The sequence below is a fragment of the Leucopleurus acutus genome (genome assembly GCF_964270905.1).
Source record: "Leucopleurus acutus genome assembly, chromosome: 14".
In the NCBI taxonomy this organism is placed as follows: Eukaryota; Metazoa; Chordata; class Mammalia; order Artiodactyla; family Delphinidae; genus Leucopleurus; species Leucopleurus acutus.
The window spans coordinates 74,970,751-74,993,442 of NC_139156.1; the positions used below are offsets into that span (position 1 = coordinate 74,970,751).

Sequence of the window (22,692 nt, forward strand, 5' to 3'; positions counted from 1 at the left end):
TTTTCACCAGAACCATGGCTGATACTAACAGCCATCCCTATACTAACTTGTCAAAAGAAGTAATTCTTCCCTAAAATTGCTGTATAGAACATTAACACTTAGACAAGAATTCATCTGTATCAGGGAACTGCCTTCAGGTCTAAGTAACAGACATCCCTGAGAATAAATAAGAAGCCACTATTGCCACAGTAATACAAACTCCTAGTAGAGAGCAGGTCCAAAAAGAGTTGTGCAGCTTAGTGACGTCATCTCTGAGCCAGGCTTTTCCCATTGTGTACTGTTATCTTCAGGCTATTGTCCTTCAGGGTCACAGCTATAATCTAGTGTAACATACAGACATGAAAATGTCCAGCAGAAGAAAGACAATCTCTTCCCATGTCATGACAATACTTTATCACTGAGATCTTTCCCCAAAGCACTGCAGAATATTTTCCAAATATCTCACTGCTCACATGTCCATCCCAACAAAATCATTAGAATAGAATCTTCATGATTAACTTAGACTAATGTGGATTTACCCCTAAATCATCTGGGGGAAGGACGGACAAAGAGACAAAACAGCCCAGCAACTAAGAAGTAGGGATTGGCTGTTGGGTGGGCAGTATCTCTTGGAACTGCTTTCAATGTGTTCCAAGGAAGCAAAGGAAACACTAAGACAAAGGAGAGAGAGACAGTATATTACAGTCTATTAAATTAAATACCTAGTTCTTTTGTTACATACAACTCGGGTTACACACATCATGCCTAAATAGATACAGCAACAAAGCACCAAGAATATGACAGAGGCATTTCATTACACACCACTACTTTTTATTTGTAGAATGCAGTGAGCATTACTGTTCAAAACTGATGTTAACCTTTGCGAAATTTATGTAACTATCGTTGTTATTAATAGCATTTGCATTATTGACTGACCCAAGGCAGCTGAGTAACCTCAGAAAAATATTGTTTGGCTCTTTTATGGAAGTGGAAGCTCAGTAAAAATGGCCATACTCATTCACATATGCCAGCAAAGTCAGAAGAAAGGTAAGCAATATGGTTGTAAAATAGCATATACTGGCCATACTACAGAGAGACTCTGGTAGTATTTAGAATAGGATTGATGCAGAGGTAGTTAAAAACCTCACAAAAACATATTTTGGCTTCTTTATTCAAGAGGCCATTCAGCAATAATGGCCATAGCCATTTATTTATATCAGAAAACGGAAAAAGGGGTATGTGGCTTGTACTTTAAATTTTCCAAATGTATTTTCATAAATACACAGTGATGTGCTACTGTAAATATGTGACTACAGGTTCTCTGAGAAAACAAAACCCTGATCTGTAGAGTTTGCCAATTATCATGGTGTAAATAAATACTTCCACTAAAGCCAAGCTACCAACATGATGGCACTGAATGTAGAGCTGGGAAGAGATGTCCAGTAGCACATCATTATACAGTATTCACCATGCAGATTCAACAATACAAATAACCTAAAGAACAAAGATAACAGCAAAATACTGTAAAATAATTAGGAAGTAATGAGTGTTGAGTACTTATTACCTTGCTTTTTTAATATTTAACTGTAAGTTTATATAGTTTAATTTTTAAATAATGACTCTTTTTAACAACTGGCTCACAAAATTCCTGAAAATTTAACAATCAGCAGTACTTGCAAGCCAGTATAAGCTTACTGCAGTACACCACTGTGTGTTGGTATGTGTGTATAAACATATTTACATATACATATGTACATAATTGTGTCAACCTATAAAGACACTGATGATATCTAGTGTGGGAAATATTAATATAGACCATAATAGTTACTTAACTAAGGGTTCAGAGTTTCTCTTCACAAGCATGTTGGGCTCTAATATACATATCAAGAATACCTCAAATTTCTATGATATTAGCATACTCACATAAGGCCTGCAAACATCAAGGACTCTTCACATAAATGTTTAATGCTGTTGTCATTTAACTTTTTTAAACTTACGATTCTGTGAATATGACTGTAAAAGAGTATCATCCATTAGATTTACAATACAATTTCGGCATCACATCCAGAATATGGCACTACACAACATAAATTTGAGATAAAGGTTTTTGCCATATTATTTAAATGAATTTCCCCTCAATATAAATTTTCTGATGGAAAGTTTTAATTTTTCTTGAAAGCTTTCACATATTCAAAACATTATAAGGTTTTATTCTAGTACTAATTATCTGAAGCACAACAAAACTTCACTTTCTAATAATTTGTGGCATTCTTTGGGTTTCATTAATCTCATTTTAAAAACCTGTATAATGAATTTGAAAGAGTGGATAAAGGCTTCAGAATGTTCAGGATGCTGAAAGAGCTTTCACCCTTGTGTGAATTCTCTGATGTTTAGTGAGTACTGACCTCTGACTAAAGGTTTTCCCACATCCATTACACTCATAGGGTTTCTCCCCTGTGTGAGTCCTCTGATGTTTAGTGAGAGCTGATTTCTCACAGAAGGTTTTCCCACATTCGTTACATTTATAAGGTTTCTCTCCTGTGTGAGTTCTTTGATGTACAATGAGGTTTGATTTCACACAGAAGGATTTCCCACATTCATTACATATAAAGGGTTTCTCTCCTGTGTGTGTTCTCTGATGCACAGTTAGGGCTGACCTGTGGCAGAAGGATTTTCCACATGCATTACATTCATAGGGTTTCTCCCCTGTGTGTGTTCTCTGATGTTCAGTGAGGTTTGACTTCACACAGAACGTTTTTCCACATTGCTTACATTCATAGGGTTTTTCTCCTGTATGTGTTCGCTGATGGTTGGTAAGATGTGGTTTCTGACAAAAGGCCTTCCCACATTCAGTACATTCATAGGGTTTCTCTCCTGTGTGTGTTCTCTGATGTTGAGTGAGGTTTGACTTCTCCCAGAATGTTTTCCCACATTCACCACATTCAAAGGTTTTTTCTCCTGAGTGAGCTCTTCGAAGTTGGGTGAGATGTGACTTCTTGTTGAAAGTATTTCCATTTTCATTGTGCTCATAAGGTTTTTCCCCCATGTGTACTATCTGATGTCTAAAGAGGGTTGACTTTTCCCACATTTTGTGACTTACTTTATATTCATGGGGGATCTTTCTTGTGTAATTTCCCTGATGGATAATGAAAGCTGAACTGTCACAGAAAATCTGCCCATATTCATTATAAGGATTTTCCCCTGTAAGAGCTCTCTGATGCCCCAATCTTAAATCCATATAGAAGGACTTCCCACAAATACTGCATTCATATGGCTCCATTTCCAAATGAGTTCTCTGAGATAAATTAAGCTTTAAACTTTGGATGAAAGTTCTTCCACATTCATTATACTTACAGTGTGTCTCTCCTATCTGAGCTTTCTTGTTTGTGAAAGAGTCTGCCTCCCCATGGCAGCCTTGTCCATTTTCATTATATTCAAAAGGTGGGTCAAAAATTGGCTGAGTGAGATCCAGGCTACGATTCTTTTTTTGATTATATTTATAAGATTTCCCTCCAGTAGGAGTTTTCTCATGCCGAATATCAAGGAGCAATTTCTCATATACATTAAACTCATCAGGCTTCTTTCCAGAATAGTTCTTTCTATTAATAATTAAGCCTGAAATATTTTTCAAACTCATTTCACATGTGTCACATATCTTATACAGAAAATTTCTTGAAGGAACAGAGTCTGTACCTAGATTTAAAGTTTTCCTTACTCTGTCACCACTATCTGTACTTAACGTTTGGTTGGTGAAAGCAAGTTGCCAAAAATGTTCATCTTCATTTTCCTGGCTGCTCTCTATCAGGTCATCAACTTTCCAGTCTTCTAGAAATGAGAAAAATAACCACGTCTTATAAATCCTAGTACATTTCTAATGGAATTGGACTTTTACACTAATGCCCTATTACGCAGTCGATTCTTTTGTTTTAGGCTCAGTTTTCTGGTGTAAACTAAATCCAAGTATACATTTCCTTTACCCTTCTAGTTTGAGTGGAAAATAAATACATGCTGCAGTGGAATACTTTATTAATATAACCTTTAAAGCTGGACAGAAAAAGGTGAAATAAATTCAAAGCACAGGGAACCGGTGAGTGGCTGATTCAGAAATCAGGAAGCTCAAGAGAATGGAGTGAGCCCAACAGAGACACTGAACACTGAATAAAGTGACACTGAAGATTAGCAGACAAGGGCTTTCAGGGGATGAACTATGTTTGGTGGAGACAGAACAGTCTAGTCCTAATCCCCTCAGACACTGATAGCTGGGTGGGATTCCTACTAGAGTACTTGCTTCTACTCTACACATCAACACCAGCCTAAAGTTCTGAAAACACCAACTTCCTCAGGTTCAGAAGAATTGTCCGCTAGCCCAGGATCTAGTTTTTCCTTTAATTCACAAGGAATAATTATTTTTTTTAATGCTGTAAGAGCAGCAGGCTAGAGAAGGTGAAATGAACTCAAGACACAGTGAGCAAGGGATGGAGATTTTCTGAGCATTGTTCATGTAGGGAGCAGGAAACTCCGAGAACTGGATGAGTTCAACAAAGGAGGTTTTTTGTTTTTGTTTAGTTTTTTTAAAGGAAAATAGGCTGTCTGAGAAACATATTAGAGGAAGCACTCAGTTTGACAGAGACAGATTATGGTTTCTTGTCCTTATCTTCCCACACCTTGATTACTGTGGTAGGATCCTCACTAATATGCATGTTGCCATTCCTCTTTTTCTCATTTGATATAGCAACATCAAAATAAATTTCTGAAAGCACCTATTTCCTCATGTTTTAAGGGACAGTGCTTTAACCCAGACTCTAACTCTCTATCTAGCTGTGATTCACAACAACACAAATGTCCAACAGGAAATACAAAATAGAGGAGGGGCAGACCATCTCTGCAAAACGACCAGGTTCATTTGGTTTTCTCACAGCTGTTAATGAAGTTGTCCCAACCATCAAGTCATATGTTTCTTTACTTCAGTCTGCTGGTCTACTTTTCCCCATAACAATTTTGTTTCTGAAGCAATACTGATTTTTAAGTCTGCTTTTATATCTAGGTTTATCTTTACAGTGAGGTTTTCTGCTTTCATATCTAGCCTCATCTGTGGCTTTTACTTACTGGTGAGACCCATAATGATCACATTTTTCTATATGGTTCTGAGACCTTCAACAAACTTTATCATAAAAAATTCTTGTCTATACTTTACTGTTGGTACCCAATGCAACAATGTTAATTACGTGTTAAAAAAAAAATCTAGAACTGAGCCCACTGCTCCAAAGGCTAACTGATAATTGTTTTTATACTGGCAAACACAAATCAAAACAAAAACTAGATTCACAGTAAGAGCTCAAATCACAAATCCACTAAAAACTATCTGTGCAACTCTAGCTGGAGCGCTCATAAACTGTTCATTCCTAACAACACACATTTCACTTAATTAGCTACACTCCAGCCTTGGCTCTCCTTGGGACCTGGACATCCTTCAGGAAATGCTACTTACTTTAATTTAAAACGACAAACCACAAAAATATTAATAAAAGAACAAAAGCCAACAAACTCTACAACATCCCTACCATGTTTAGCTTCCACTTGCTGCCTTAGAAGAAGTTACTGTCTGTTTAATTCACTGTAAAATAAAACAAATCCAGTGCTCAATGCTAAATCCTTTGTCATGACCACAGTCTAGCTCTTGACAGGTGTTACCAAAATCCTGTTTCCTCTGACTTCATTGAGGACACGGTACATTAATCATTCTTAGAAAGTAATGTGCATATGAATTACTTCCAACCTGTACATGAGGACAAAATAAGGAAATGTGCATTTAGGAAGAGTACTACAGAATGCTTTCTGAATAGATGAAAAAGAGTGATCTCTTCTAAACTTGGCTCAACAAAGTAATTATTAAAATATCAGAATCAGGAAAAATATGAAAGGGCCTTCTCTTTGGGAAAACAAAATCTCAACAATGATAGAAACCCCAAGCAGCAGTCATATGGTCAGGTCTGAGTTTTGGGGATACAGATACTAGTGGGTTAGGGTTACAAAATATGGACTATTTAAGTTGCAGCAAAAAATTGATCTCTAACTTAAAATAAGTGAAATAATAACAAGCCATTACTATATACCATGCAATATTTAAACACTTTACATTTACAATTTTAATTAAGTTTCTGAAAAGGCAAAATAAAAGTAAAAGTTATAGAAAAAGGATAAAATATTTATAAGTGAAATTTAAGACATAAGATAGTATGAGTTTTAGTATAAACGCTGAAGAGCAGAAAGAAACACTCTGAGATATATAGAACAGGACCACATTGTGACAGTCAATGGAAGGAGACTGTAAATTCATTTATTAATAAGGAGCAATTTTGTTAGGTTAGTGAAAGATAAATTGGATGCTTTAGGTAAAAAAATAAAAACCAATTAGGAATTAGATCAAGTCAGGAACGACAGAACAGAGACACAGTTATGGTTTTGAGTGACATCAGTGAAAAGTGAGAAAATGAAGACATGAAGAAGATAGAAAGGAAAACAATATCAGGAGTATTTGAAAAAACTAGTAATAGGGGATAACGGGTTCCATATCCTGATCCCATGGTTGCCATTTAAGGCAGTAATGGATGGTTGAATGTTCCTTATTTGACCCCTGGGAAACCAGGCTCTCTAATTTTCTTGTACCTCAGACTGTTCCTCTCAGTCTCCTCTAATGACGAGATTTAATGGATTTACACACCTTGTAAAAGTGGTACCATCCCAGGACTACCTCTCTCATTTACAATCACTCTCTAGAAAAGGAGACAGCAAACTATGATTATAAGGCAGTGGTCCTAGAACTCAGGATGTTTTTTATGTTTTTAGAGGGAAAACAACAGAAGAGGCAGCAGAGAGGAGTGAGGAGGAAGAGGAAGAGGTAAGAGGAGGAGGAAGAGCAGCAGCAGCAACTGAGACCATGTGTGGCCCACGAAGCCTAAAATATTTACTCTCTGATTTTTTACAAAAAAGTTTGCCAATCTCTAATCTAAAACTCTTCATCTAGCCCCAACCTTTAACGCCACCTAAAGCTGATGGCTTTCGAATGGATACTTCTAGCTCTGGCCTCATTATGTACTTCACACGATGTATATATGAAATCGCCTTTTCAATACCAGATTCTAACAGTTACCTCAGCTTCTTGTGTCCAAATGTAAAATTCGTAGTAACTCCCCTATAATCTCTCCTCCAAATTTTCTCTATCTCAGTAAATGGTATGCTAAGTTATCAGGTGCTTGAGACAAATCACTGGAGTCATGCTCAACTCCTCTCTCTCTCACACTCTGTATCCAACCCAATAGCAAATCCTCTTGGCCTCGTCTCCAAGATATATGTACAAATCCACCATTTCTCAGCACTTCCAACATAGCCTTAGCCACTAGCCTCTCTCCTCCCGAGTACATAGTAGTGTCCTGTTATTCCTTCCTTGATCGTGCCTAAGCATCATCTACCCACCACATGTTCACCACACAGAAGTCAGAGAGATCCTTTAAAACTGTAAATCCAATCTTATAGCTTAATCTGATTTATGTTTACTCAAAAAAGCCTGAGGATTTCCCACCTCACTCAAAATAAAATTAATGGGTCTCCCATGGTACATGCTACTTATGACATCATCTACTACCAATCTCCCCCAGGCCTTCTAACCTCCAGCCACACTGACAACCTTGCCATTCCTCAAACACCCTAAGAGCACACCTGTCTGAGAAGTTCAGCACCTGATGTTCCCTCTGTCTGGAATACTCAGAATCCACAGAGCTCACATTTTAATTTATTAGAGACTTGTCTATTGTGGACCTCATCAAAAAGGTTTTCTCTTGACTTCCATACCAAATAGCACATGCCATCATTCTCCAACCCCCTTTTCACTGCTTTAACTCTCTACAGTATTTATCACCACCCAACAAAATGTGTGTGTATACAAGCATGTATAACTCCGTATACATACACACATCTACACCTATACACACACGTATGCTTTTCTGTCCCTCACTGTAATAGACACTCTGTGATAATAGGGACATTCTTTTAATTACCTATAAACATAGTTGGGTCATATTGGGCGCTCAGCATATATTTGTTAAATGAATATATGGAAGTATTGCATGAATACATACTACCTAACAAGAGATATCCAAAGACAATACAGAGAAGGTGAACAATTTTAAAAGAGAAGGTGAACAATTTTAAAAGATAAAGTAACCAAGAAAAATTATCTCAGATGAAGCCAAATGAGTTTGGATTATGGATATAGGTAAATCACTCTAAAATGTCAAATAACAAAGGGAAGCATTTATGAGTGAAAGTGACATATGGAGGAATGTGATTAAGGTAACAAAGGGATGTGGGCCAACTGTCCTTAATCACTTCCAAAGGTCTGGGGCTAAAAAATGTTTTTTTGGAAAAATAGTTCAAAGTTAATAAACCATAAACCAGTGCCCTAAGATCTCATTTCCTCTGGCTTCCATCTGCCTGTGAACTCACTAACTCACCTGAGCGGCACTGTTTTGGGAATCTTTCCTCTAATATCCAAGGTTCTTCTCCTTGCTCGATCTTGAAGATCACTTCTGGCTTAGTAATGCAATTCCCTGTAAAGAAAATAACACAGGACTATGGCTGAACAGCCTGGCTTCGGGGACTCTGAAAAAACGATAGGGAAGAAATGTATAGCTTCAGGAGCTACCTAAAAGAGGTGCCTAAATGAACCAATCCTTAAAGAGGTAAGAATATAGCATTCTTCATAGTGGCCAAAAGGGATCAGTCATCTGATCCCTTGAATCTCCATCAGAAAATTCCACAGGGAGTTCTTATGTTTCATCAACTAAGAAATGCATGCTCCTCGTTCACATGGAGAAAAAATTCTTACCTACTGAGACAAGATGGCTGTAATTTTCCAGGATCACGTCTCTGTATAGTATCTTCTGAGCAGGATCCAGCAGGTACCACTCTTCCTGGGTGAAGTCCACACACACATCTTTGAATGACACTTGTTCCTGTAACAGTATATTCCTTTTCTATAATGAAATTGTCAGAGCTCTATGAGTGGTAAATATTTAAAAGAACCAATCTCTTTAGAGTTTACTAAAAATTGGTATATAGGATTGCCTTCTTTTATGCTATTCTATGTAGGAAAAAAGTAATATCTTGTACAAATTGAGTTTCCACTAAGGGGGTGGAACTAGTTGCTACAACTGTTATTCCTGATAAGGAGACATACACATTAACATTTATTAAATTAGACATTGTAGGAGCTAGCATTATGCACAAAGTAGAATGGGGTTACCAAGGAAATGTTCTTTCATATTATCTTTTATATTATAAAGTTAACTGTCACTAAAGAAGTAAAACTTTCCGTTGTTAAAATGAACAGAGGGATTAAAATTAATATGGTACGGGCCCTAACCAAGCTCAACCCGTGACTGATTAAAGTGACCAGTCCTGTACTCTACCTGCCCAACAGAGAAACGGATGAATCCTCTCTGCTAAAAGAGATCATTTTCTGGAGCCTCTACCAATATTTGTGTTGTTAAATACAATGTTTGGCATCCAATAAAAAATTTCATGTTATATGAAGAGACAAAGACCAAGGAAAAAAAGAAAATAAAAGCGTACCCATAGGACACTCAGATATTGGAACAAACAAGAACTTCAAAATGAGTTATGATTAATAGGTTCAATAAAATAGAGGAAAATATGAACAAAATAAATGAAAGGATGGGAGAAGTTCAACAGGTATGTGGTATGTGTGTTGTGGAGAAAGAATTAACAGAGCAGGCCTGAGACTGCTATCCTCTGAACGATCTGCTACAAGGGTGTTCCTTGGCTGGCATCTGGGAACTTGGATTTCAGGAGGGTTCTTACCAGTCCTTAGTAAGAATGATTCACTGAGCCTAAACTGTTTGTGTAAACAATATGGTTTTTGCTGCACACATACATTCCTTCTGGAGTCTGGAATTCTGTTATATGCTAAGCAGAAAGTACCTATGTTACTAGCCCCTGATAAACATGCTGAACACTGAGTGTCTGTTGAGCTTCCCTGGCAGACATTTCACATCAGTTGCCACATCTCACTGCTAGAGGACTTAGGTGTGTCCTGGGAGAAGACTCTTAGAAGCTTGTGCCTGGTGTCCTCTGGACTATGCCCATGTGCCTTTTCCCTTTGCTGATTGTGCTTTGTACCCTTTCACTTCAATAAATGATAGCAGTAAGTACAACTACATACTGAGTCATCTTAGCAAATCACTGAACCTGGTGATGGTCTTGGGGACCTCTGATACATGTGTATACAAACACACACAGATACATACATACGTGCATAAAATGGGCATTCCAAAGTTGAAAATTACAATATCTGAAATTAAGAACCATTAGATGGGTTCAAATCATATTAGAGAAAGAAGACACAATCTGAAACATATTCATCTAACAAAAGAGTTTCAAAATACATACAGCAAAAACTGATAGAAATGAAAGGAGAAATAGACAAATCTAAAACCATAGTTGGGGTCTTCTATCTTGAGCGATTGAGCAGGCAGAAAATCAGAAAGTATACAGATGACCTGCACAGCACTATCAATCAACATGATCTAACTGGCATCTGTAGAATATTCCACCCAAAAAAATAAAACACACATTCTATCATTCTATTCTAGCTCATATGGTCCATTCACCTAGATAGACCATAGTCCTGGCCACAAAACACACCTTATCAAATTTAAAACAATAGCTATCATACAAAATATGTTCTCAGACCACAACGGAATTAAATAGAAATCAATAAGCAAGAGATAACTGAAAAATCCCAAAGAGTTGAAAATTAAACAACATACTTATAAATAACCTGTAAGTCATACTTATAAATAACCTATAAGTCTAACCTATAAGTTTTAAATAACCTATAAGTCAACTTATAATAACCTATAAGTCAAAGAAGTCTCAAAAGAAATTTTAAAGTATTTTAAATGAAATGGAATAAAAATGAAAATACCATGTATCAAAATTTGTGTGATGCAGTGAAAGCAGTGCACAGAGGACATTTATAGCATCAAATGTATACATTAGAAAAGATTAAAAATCAAAACCCTAAGCTTCTATCTTAGTAAACTAGAGAAAAAAGGCAAATTAAGCCTAAACCAAGCAAAGTAAATAATAAAAATTAGAATAAATCAATTAAATTGAAAATGTGAAAAAAATACAAAAAGCCAATGAAACTCAAAGTTGCTTCTTTGAAAAGATCAATAAAATTAATAAACCTCCAATCTAACCAAGAAAAAAAGAAAAAAGAGGCATATTGGAAATCTCAGAAATGAAAGATAGGTTGACACTACTAAGCCTAATGACATTAAAAAAATAATAAGAGAATACTACAAATAATTCTATTCCTGAAAAATTGGTAACATAGATGAAATTGACAAATTCCTTAAAAGACACAGCTACCAAATTCACACAAGGAGATACAGATAACCTGCATAGACTCATTTCTGTTAAAAAAAAAAAAAACTGAATCAATAATTAAAACACTTCCAAAATAGAAAGAACCAAACCCAGATGGCGTCACTGGTGAATTCTACTGTACATTTAAGGAAAAAATAATAACAATTCTCCATAATCTCCTCTGGTAAATAACACCTCCAAACTCATTACATGAGGCCAACATTACCCTAATACCAAAACTAGATAAAGACATTACGAAAAAAATAAAGACTAATGTCTCTCAATAACATAGATGCAAAAATTCTCAAATATTGGCAAATCAAATCTGACAATGTATAAAAAGAAATACAAACCACAACCAAGTGGAATTTATTGCAGGTATGGAAGGCTGGGTCAGCATTAAAAAAAAATCAATCAATATAATCCAACATATCAATAAGCCAAAGAAGAAAAATTACATGATCATATCAATTAATGAAGAAAAAGCATTTGACAGAATCCTACAGTCATTCATGATAAAAACTCTCAGAAAACTAGGAATAGAGGGGAACTTTCCCGACTTAATGAAGAAGCTAACATCATACTTAATGTTACGAGACTGGACACTTTTCCCCTAAGTGCAGGAACAGGGCAAGGATGTCCTGTCTTAGTACTCCTATTCAAGTCCTAGCTAGTACAGAAAGACCTACGACAAGACAAAACAAACAAAAAGGGCTTCCCTGGTGGCGCAGTGGTTGAGAGTCCGCCTGCCGATGCAGGGGACACAGGTTTGTGCCCCCGTCCGGGAAGATCCCACATGCCACGGAGCGGCTGGGCCCATGAGCCATGGCTGCTAAGCCTGCGCGTCCGGAGTCTGTGCTCCGCAATGGGAGAGGCCACAACAGTGAGAGGCCCACATATCGCAAAAAAAAAAAAAAAAAAAACTGAAAAATAAAAAACTGAAATGTGATTAGAGAGAAAAAATAAAACTGTCTTTATTTGAAGTCAACATTGTCTATGTAGAAAGTCCCAAAGAATCTACAAAAAGAAAAAGAAAAAAAATCCTGGAAGTAATAAGCAAATATAGCAACATCATAGGATATAAGGTCAATATTAAAAAGTCAACTGTTTTCCCATATCAGAATAAACAATTGGAATTTCAAATTTTTGAATGAAAAAAATACCATTTACAATATGACTACCAAAAACAAAGTATTCAAATATAAATCTAACACAATATATTTCAGGGATATGCAGAAAAACAAAAACTGATGGAAGAAATCGAAGATCTAAATAAATGGAGAGATATTCCACATTCATCAATCAGAAGACAGTATTGTTAACATGTCAATTCCTTCCAACTTAATCTATAAATTCAGTGAAATTCAAATAAAAATCCCAGCTATTTTGTAGACACTGAAAAAATGATTCTAAAATTTAAACAGGAAGGTAAAGGACCTAGAATAGCGAACGTAATATGGAAGAAGGAAAAAGAGGATATACATTACCTGATTTCAAGACATATAAAACTACAAGTAACCAAGACAGTGTGTTATTGTTGAAAGAGACATATAGATCTGTGAAACAGAACAGAGGTCCCAGGAACAGATCCACTGATATATAGTGAACTGATTTTTTTTTTTTGTAATTGAGGTATAGCTGATGTACACTACTATATAAGTTTTAGGTGTACAACATAGTGATTCACAATTTGTAAAGATAATATTCCATTTATAGTTATTATATAATATTGGCTATATTTCCTATGTTGTACAGTATATCTCTGTAGCTTATGTATTTTATACATATTAGTTTCTACTTCTTAATTCGCTACCCCATCTTGCCCCTCCCCCTTCCCTCTCTCCACTGGTAACCACTAGTTTGTTCTCTATATCTGTGAGTCTGTTTCTTTTTTGTTATATTCACTAGTTTGTTTTATATAGTCAACTGATTTTTGACAAAGGCACAATGGCATTTAAATGGAGAAAAGATAGTCTTTCAACAAATGATTCTTCAACAACTGTACACCTATGCAAAAAAATGAACCTAGACACAGACCTTACACCTTATACAAATATTAACTAAAAATGAATCACAGACTTAGAAGTAAAATGCAAAACTATTAAATTTCTAGAAGACAATATAGAACATAGGAAATCTATGTGATCTTGGATTTGGTGATGAGTTTTTAAATACAACAGAAAAAAGCACATTCCATTAAAAAAGTACATGGGTTGGGTTTCATTTAAAATAAAATATTTTGCCCTGCAAAAGCCATTTGTAAGAAAATGAAAGGTCAAGCCACAGACTGGAAGAAAATATTTGCAACATATATATCTAATAAAGAAGTTACATTCAAAATACGCAAAAGAACTCTGAAAACTCAATAGTAAGAAAACAAATCACCTAATAGAAAAATGGACCAAAGATATGAATAAACATGTCAAGCAAAGACATATGGATAGCAGATAAATTTATGAACAAATGCTCAATATCATCTGTCATTAGGGAAATATAAATTAAAACAAAAATGAGATACCATCACACACCTACTGGAACAGTTAAATCCAAAACAATGACAACATCAATTTCAGTTCCAGATGCAGAAGAGGAATTCTGATTCACAGTTGGTAGGAATGTAAAATGATACAGCACTTTTGTAAAATTGGCTGGCAGCTTCTTACAAAGCTAAACAGTCTTAACATATGATCAAGCAGTTTCACACCCTAGCTATTTAAAAATGTATGTCTATGTAAAAACCTACATGTTTCTAGCAGCTTAATTCATAATGACCAAAAACTGGAAGGAACCAAGAGTCCATGGGTTAATGACTCAGAAATCACTTATACATGTATGCTGGAACTGAACAATTAAGTAAATGAAGTGCGGATGGTGGTAGACAGATTGCTAAAATGGGAGTTACAGACAAGCAAGGAGAGAACGCTAGAATGTTCCATGTGATAATGATTACAGCAGGGGACATCAGTGCGAAATAATACTTAGCTTAATGCAAACACAGACGGTTACATACTGAAATATTTATAGATATGTGTATACATGTGAGTTAGTATACATATATATTTTCTTGTTCAGTCAGCTGAGAGGGTCTCTAAGGAATTAGAAACCAGTAGCAATCCAGCCCCCCAATCTTGGTTTCTAATACCATGCTCCAATAAAAGGAACCAGAGCTCTTCAGGGAAAAATGGCTAATTGTAGGGCAGGAAATATAAGATGAGCCTGGAATATCTTCTACTACCAGAAAGTATAGAAGAAGTACTCAAACAAAAACACAATAATGGGGTACATCAGAAAGACACAGGAACCAGTTGAAAGTGCTCTATTTAATAACCAAGCTGAAACAATTTCAGCAACAAAATGACCAAGGTAGTACTGGACTATAAACAAGGTAAAAAATAACTAGCCGTGAGTTCATATTGATAGTAAACACTGACTGAGTTAATAAATATACAAGTCTCCTGTGCAGAACTCCTAATAATTTATGTGGATACTCCACCATGAAGGAGGTGTAGCATAACTCCCCACTTTCTTCCAAAGGGTACAGTATGAAAACAGACGAAAAAAGAATAACTTTGCAGTGGAGAAAGTTGACCACATGACCTCAGCCACGTGATCAAAAGTGATTCATCATCTGTTGAAAAGTGAAAAGTCATGTGAAGAGCATTTACCCTGATAAGATGTTACCAAATGGCACTCTACCTCTGTGGCCTTTCTACACGAAAACAATTACCCCAATATAATCACGAGAAAAACAGCAGACAATTCCCAAGTGAGGGACATTCTACAAAACACCTGTCTTGTACTCCTCAAAAACTGACAAGGTCATCAAAAACAAGGAAAGTCTGAGAAACTGTTACAGCCAAGGGGAGCCTAAGGAAACTTGATGACTAAGTGAAATGTGGCATCCTGAAGCAGAATACCTGCACGGAGAAAAAAAAACATGAACAATCATCAAAAGACAAATGATATACCAGAAAATAACTCATATAAAAGACAAGCATTAGTATCCCTAATATACAAAGAGCTAACCAGACATTGAAAAAAAGAAAAAAGCCAGAAACCTAAGAGCAAAATGGGCAAATGATATGAACAGACAGTTCACAGAAATAGAAAAATAAGACACCTTTTAGATGCATGAAAAAAATCTTCAACCTCCCTCATAGTTAAGATAATTACAGATGTAAAGTACATAAAATACTAATTTTTACCTATCAGTTGCCAAAATCCAAAAGTGAACCATGTATTTCTATGGGAGAAGCTATGGAGAAAAAGCACTATCATGCAGTACCAATGAAAATACAAAATGATACTATCTATAATCCCACCAAAAGGATCAAGTTCATCAATTGTATTCAACCCTTTGACCTGGCAATCTCACTTCTGGGAATTTATCTGGTAGAATAAACCTACATGTACAAGGCTATTCATTAAAACATGGTTTGTAGTAGCAAAAGGTTGGAAATAGTTAATAACTAGTTTAATAAACTATGGAACATTCGCAATTGAATTACCATGTGATTGTTAACAAAGAAAGATGTTCTGTTACAGAAAGATCCCTGGGAATAGGCTGAAAAAAGAAGTGAAAAAAGGAAAAAAAAAAAAAAGAAGAAGAAAAAGAATGGGAAATAGTGTATACACTCATTACTCAGTGTGGTTCCCTGAGCAGCAGAATCAACTCCATCTGGGAGCTGATTAGAAATGCAGACTCCAGGGCCCCACCCAGATATACTAAATCAAAATCTGCATTTTAACACGTTGCCAGGGATGTACAGGTGCATCTAAATTTAAGAAGCTCTAATAATAGATTCCCTTTTAAATAAAGGCGGGGAGCACATATTTTCTTTCAACTGAATAAAGAAACACTGGGAGGACAAACAAGAAATAGAAATAATGTATACTATAGTAGGGTGACAGTACACTGCAGCTCATCTGGGACTGTCCTAATATATGCCAGCTGTCTCAGCATAATTGTTAATAAAACTTCTTTCACTCTCAGTGAAAGTATCACAGTTTAGATGAGAAATAAATGTCACCCTACCTGGAGGAAGCATCAGCTACAGAGAGGATGGGGTGTGAATTTTTACTTACTTTTTTTTTTTTTCCATGTTTTAGCCGCACCAAGCAGCATGCGAGATCTCAGCTCCCCGACCAGGGATCGAACCCACATCCCCCCACAGTAGAAGCACGGAGTCTTAACCACTGGACCAGCAGGGAAGTACCTTTACTTACTTCTTTTGTATCACTTACTTTTTTTTAAAACCATGTTAATATACTAACAATTTTTAATTATTTCATTTTTTAAAAAAAGACAAAAGCAGTCAGGAAAAATAGGTATACTGGGAAGGGCAGTTGGCTAAGGATAGATAAGCAGGGGATAAGCAATAAATCCAGGGATAAGCAATGTTGGGGCAAAAGGCAAAGCCAACTTCATGAGGGACAGAAGTTAGGAAAAGGAGAGCTAGGAGGGTAGTATCATAGACAACAACAGAGGAGACTTCCAAAACAAAGAGACTATGGATAATAGTACTAAATGCTGCAAAAGGGTCAAGTAAGACAAAGACAAAAACATGGATTTGATTACAATTTGGTGATCTTTTCCAGAACTGATTCAGGTGAGTGGTGGTGAAGAAGCAAGACTGCATGTATTAGGTGGAAATGGAAATGCAGAAACAAAAGCCAGGACTACCTGCTACTTAAGCTAGAAATACAAATGAGCTAACATGAGGTTTTATAAACCTTTAGAAAACGCATTTTAAGACAAAATGGCAATAAACAACAAAAAAAAAACTCACCTGGGATTTGTTCATTTTTCACTCTTAGTGGAGGAGGGAGAGCTGAAGGAGAAGGAAGAAGGAAGTAAGAACTTGACCTGCCTTGTAGTTCCTGGATTCACCTGCCTACACAGCTCCACACACAAGATACTTACTTGTCCATGTGTGGCTCCGATTTATGTTGAGCTTAGACATGATACTTTTCACTGAGTGAATGTAAACATTTGTTTCTTATTGATTTATTACCAATTTAGGTTCTGTGACACAGAAAAATTAAAAACATGAGATGAGTTTAACATTGAACAGTAATCTAAAGGAAGGAACACTATGGATCTGCCAAAACTGATGTTGTAGGGGGAGAAAAACACCTCAAACCATATTGTTCATCTGGTTATCTGCTAACACCATTAATCCTATGAGGTCAGATAATCCAAGAAACCTCTGAAAAAAGGGATGGGAGTGTTTAAGGCAAATTCTTTTTTTTTTTTAATGTTCTCACCTGCTTACAATTTTCAGAAGGATCTTTTAATAAAAAAAACTAACTTTGACCTAACAGTCACAAAATGGGCAGTGGCCCACGAATCTGCAGACCTGACTTTCAACCTCGATTCTACCACTAACAAATTGCATGACGTCAGGCACTCACCTTCTCAGGCTCAATTCTTTTTTTTTTTTTTTTTTCATTTTTCAAGTAAGCAACAGATAACCCAAAAAGGACCTGCCTGCACTACCATCCTGCGCGTCTATCCAGCCGGGGAGCAGGAACCTCAGCATTTCTCTAGATGCCATGAAAAATGGGACACTGAGGGCGGCTCACCTCAGGAAAGAGTGACTGGAGAATGAGGGGAGGAGGAGGTGTTAGGGACAGACAATGACAGAATTTCCTTAGCTATGGCTGGTGAGCCTTTCAACCCCGACCATGCCTTCACAAACTCTCCAAACAGGTGACATTTCCTGTGCAGCCTGCATGCCCACCCATCTCAGCTCCAGCTCACCTCTCTCTTCTTAAATTTGTCTCAGACCTTCCACCGTCACACAGCCTTCGATGGCTTCAGGATACCGTGTCATGATTATACACAACAAATAACAAATGAATACATAATAAATAATAACTTGGGATCTGGGTGATGTTAGAGCCAGGAAAAGGCCTTGGTGGCTAGCTGGTTTAGCCCCCTCCAATCCCATTTCACAAACGAATTAACTGAGGAATGGAGGCCCTAGAGACTTATCCAAGCTCCAGCCGCCTGTATTACATACAAAACAATTAAATACAACAGCAGCCAACAAAACGTGAGCGCTCAAAACAACACAGTGGGGCAAGCACTCCAGATATCTGCATTTTACAGCTAAGCAAGACAAATCTCCCAGCGGCTATTTGGTCCAGGAAATTCATGTATTTCCGAGCCCCTTCCTGGGGCAGTCGTTCTCTCCCACATCCTCCCTGCGCCCCGTAATCCCAGCACGTCACTACGTAAAGCACACACACGCGCGCGCACACACACACACACACACAGACAGACACACACACAGAGACACACACACACAGAGAGAGACACACACACACACACACACACACACACACACACACACACACACACACACACGTCGCGCACGCGCACTCGCTCTTCCCCGCATTCCTCGCCCCTCCCCGCAGGCCCAGATCACACGTCACGCACGCGCTCTCCCCTTGACAACCCCGCGGGCCTAGCGCACACGTCACGCACGCGCACTCCCCACGGGCGGCCACACGACGGCGCCGCCCGCTCAGCTCAAGGGCTGAAGAGCTGAGGACCGAGCGAGCCCGAGAGTCCGCGTTTCCGCGCGGGACTCCGGCCTCTCCAGGCAGAGGCGCCGCCGCCTGCAGTCCCTTCAGTTCTGCAGGCGCCGCAGACTCCTGGGGTCCTGCCGATGTTCGCGGGGCTCCAACCTACCACCCGGCACCGCTGCCTCCGCCGGCTCCCCGAGCCGCGCGGGGTCCCCTTGGCCCTCGCCCCCACCCTCTGGGGCTCACCCGCAGCTCCCTCGCCGCGTGGACCTGGAGGCCAGGGATTGTTTCCCACGAGGGGCTGGAGGCCGGGGAAGGACGAGCCGGGAGGAGAAGGCGGGGATGCACATGCGCAGAGGGAGGGAGCAGCGTGGCGCGGTGGCGGCGAGTTGGAAGTTGGCTTCTGGCAGCTTGGGTTGGAAAAGTGGCTCTACCTTTAGAAGGAATGCCTCACTCCTAAATTGTACAAAAGTAAGCTAATAGTAGTACAGTACCTAGCTAACGGTTTTTATGAAGATTAAGGGCGTTTACATTGTAAAAGCACTTAGGATGACGTCTGGCACATAAATTGTTCAGTACGTTTCTTAAGATTACCTTGCCCAGTATACGCCATGCGCACTCCTTTAGAAATCAGCTGGGAGAGTTTCTGCCTTGTTGACTGGATTGAGATATTACTATCTGATATATTCACTCCTGCTACCTGGACCCTGGATTCTGTCCGTGTCCCAGAGATGTATGTCAAAGCAGTGTGCGTTTTCGACTAGACACAAACCAAGAGAAGCAAAGTGGTACGTGAATTTAATTTATGAACGTGGACAGATGTTATTTTAGTTTTGATAAATTTATCTTCTATAGTTTAGACAGTAAATCTATGTAAACTAAAATAATATCTGTGAGCAGCCTAGTTATTCCGCGGAATGAGGAAAAAAGCAACCTAGCAATTCAGTATTAATAATAAAAACTGTTCCTATGTAAGAAACTGTTCACACACCAAACTTACGAAGAAAGCACTTTATCATCTCTCAGAAATGCTTTACCTGGAACCAAATATACATTCTTTTATGTGGGCATCCTCATGACATTTTTAGCACAGTATGAGCATATGGGTGTATTATTTTATGATGAACTTTTCATAAAAGAATATGTAGTTAACTCTTTTTGATCAATGTCATTTAACTTTTTTTTACTACAGATTTACAGAAGAGTTGCAAAGATAGTTCCCATATACTCTTCACCCAGTTTCACCTAATTGTTAACATTTATTTATTTATTTTTATTCGGCTGCATCAGGTCTTAGTTGCGGCACACATGGGACCTTCGTTGCAGCGTGAGGATTTCTCTAGTTGCCGCGTGAGGATTTCTCTAGTTGCCGCGCGTGCGGGTTCAGTTGCCCTGTGGCATGTGGGATCTGTTCCCCCACCAGGGATCAAACCTAAGTCTCCTACATTGGAAGGCGTATTCTTAACCACTGGACCACCAGGGAAGTCCCTTTAATTGTTAACATTTTACATAACCATGGTACATTTACCAAAACTAAGAAAGTGATACGGGTACAATTGTATCAACTAAACTACAGAGTTTATTCCGAGTTCATCAGTTTTTCCATTAATGCGCTTTTACTGATCCAGGATTCAATCCAGGATACCACAGTACGTTTAATCATCAAGTCTGTTTGGTCTCGTCCCATCTGCAGTAGTTTCGTGGTCTTTCCTTGTCTTTCATTACCTTCAGATGTTTGAAGAATAGTGGTCAGATATTATGAAGAATGTCCCTGACTTTGAGTTTGTCTGATGTTTTCTCCTGATTGGACAGAGGTTATAAATTTTTAGAAAGAATACCACAGAGAGGATGTGTCCTACCTATATATGAGGGGACACATGATATCAACACAACTTATATTAACCTTGGTTACTTGGTGAAGGTGGTGTCTGACAGGTTTCTCCACTATATCTTTAGGATTTTTCCCTTTCCAATCTATGTTTAGGGGTGGGTTACTAAGTCCAGTGCACTCAGTGGGAGCGGAATAAGCTCCATCTCAAATTTAGGGTCATATTTTTAAATCACCACATTTAGTAGTAAATTTGGGGCGAGAACCTTTAAGGCTATGCAAATATACTATTCCTACTTAGAGTTTTGGCCACTAATTTTAGCTTTCACTGGTGGATCTTGCCTGCAACAGTTATTACTGTGGTGTTCTAATTGGTGATTTTATATTTCACCTCTTTCTTCTATATTTATTAACTGGGAATCCCCTGTAAGGGAAAACTTTCATTTCCAGCATTTATTTATTACATCATTTATTTATATCAATATGGATATTTATTTTATTCCCAACCATGGTTATTCAACCCACCTTCTCACTCAACCATTGGCACTCTCTGATCTGTCTTCTGTTCTATAATTTTACCCTTTTCAGAATGTCAAATGGAATTACATGTATCTCCTGCGTTTGGCTTAGCAAAATTCATTTAAGATTCATTCATGTGGTTGCTCCCTTTTTTTTTAGGTCAGTTCCTTTCCCTGACTCTTTTAATTTCATCCAATACTATTATGTTATTATGTTGCTCAAATTGTTCTGTGTTTGGGCATTGAGAGCTATCGTAGGTTAGCTTTTGGATCCTCTTAAAGTATTCTTATCATTTTTAAGAAATAACAGTTTTATTGAGATATAATTCATATAACATACAACTCACTCATTTAAAGTGTACAATTCAGTCATTTTTAGTGTATGCACAGATAAGAGTGATCATCACCACAGTCAGTTTTAGAGCACTTTCATCAACTCAAAAGAAACCCCATATGCTTTAGCTATCATCCCCCTATACCTTCATCTCCCCAATGCCATGCAACTACTAATCTATTGTTGTCTCCATATAAATGCAATCAAACAATATGTGGCCTCTTGTGACTGATTTCTTTCACTTTACATAATGTTTTTCAAAGTTCTTCCATGGGCTTCCCTGGTGGCACAGTGGTTAAGAGTCCATCTGCCGTGCAGGGGACACGGGTTCGAGGCTTGGTCCAGGAAGATCCCACATGCTGCGGAGCAACTAAGCCTGTGCACCACAACTACCGCACCTGTGCTCTAGAGCCCACGAGCCACAACTACTGAAGCCGGCACACCTAGAGCCTGTGCTCCACAACAAGAGAAGCCACCGCAATGAAAAGCCCACACACCGCAACGAAGAGTAGCCCCCGCTCGCTGCAACTAGAGAAAGCCCGCACGCAGCAATGAAGACCCAACGCAGCCAAATATAAATAAATGAAATAAATTTATTTTTAAAAGTTCTTCCATGTTTTAGCACGTATTAATACTTCATTCTTTTTTATGACTGAATAATATTCCCTTGTATGGAATACTTTAGTTTTGTATCAATTTTCTTTATCCCTTCATCAGGTGATGGACATTTGGATTGTTTCCACCTTTTAGATATTGTGAATAACGTTGCTATAAACATTCATGTATAACTTTTGCTTGGACATGTTTTCGTTACTCTTGGGTATTTACCTAGGAATTAAATTGGTGATTCACATGGTAACTCTATGTTTAATATTTTGAAGAACTGCCAGACTTTTTTCCACAGTGGCTTCACAATTTTTCATCCTCACCAGAAGTGTATGATGGTTCCTATTTTTACACATCCTTACACACACTTTTTTTTGGCCATGCCACGTGGCTTACAGGAGCTCAGTTCCCCGACCAGGGATTGAACCCGGACCACGGCAGTG

General features: G+C 37.9%; 1 protein-coding gene across 3 annotated transcripts; it reads right to left on the reverse strand.

Moving 5' to 3' along the window:
* Window positions 1-436: 436 nt before the first annotated feature.
* ZNF248 (zinc finger protein 248) lies at window positions 437-19,289 on the reverse strand. 3 transcript variants are annotated; one of them, XM_082854839.1, is made up of 6 exons: window positions 19,210-19,289; window positions 17,354-17,455; window positions 17,220-17,261; window positions 8,864-8,990; window positions 8,490-8,585; window positions 437-3,804 (listed from the first exon to the last, which is right to left on the reverse strand). In XM_082854839.1, the coding sequence occupies exons 3-6, from the start codon at window positions 17,232-17,234 to the stop codon at window positions 2,324-2,326; spliced, it is 1,719 nt and encodes a 572-aa protein (XP_082710965.1). In that variant the 5' UTR covers window positions 17,235-17,261; window positions 17,354-17,455; window positions 19,210-19,289; the 3' UTR covers window positions 437-2,323. The 3 variants fall into 3 exon arrangements, with proteins under 3 accessions (XP_082710965.1, XP_082710963.1, XP_082710964.1); XM_082854837.1 differs by having other exon boundaries at window positions 8,864-9,011; XM_082854838.1 differs by lacking the exon at window positions 19,210-19,289 and adding an exon at window positions 18,194-18,424 and having other exon boundaries at window positions 8,864-9,011.
* Between the last annotated feature and the right edge of the window lie 3,403 nt (window positions 19,290-22,692).

What these genes read in the sequence shown, in the direction of transcription:
- ZNF248 (XM_082854837.1), bottom strand. An exon ending in CAGCCATCTTGTCTCAGTAG is followed by an intron (nt 8,586 to 8,863) that starts GTAAGAATTTTT and finishes TTTTCTTTACAG; the next exon opens with GGAATTGCATTACTAAGCCA. An exon ending in CCCAAAACAGTGCCGCTCAG is followed by an intron (nt 3,805 to 8,489) that starts GTGAGTTAGTGA and finishes TCTCATTTCTAG; the next exon opens with AAGACTGGAAAGTTGATGAC.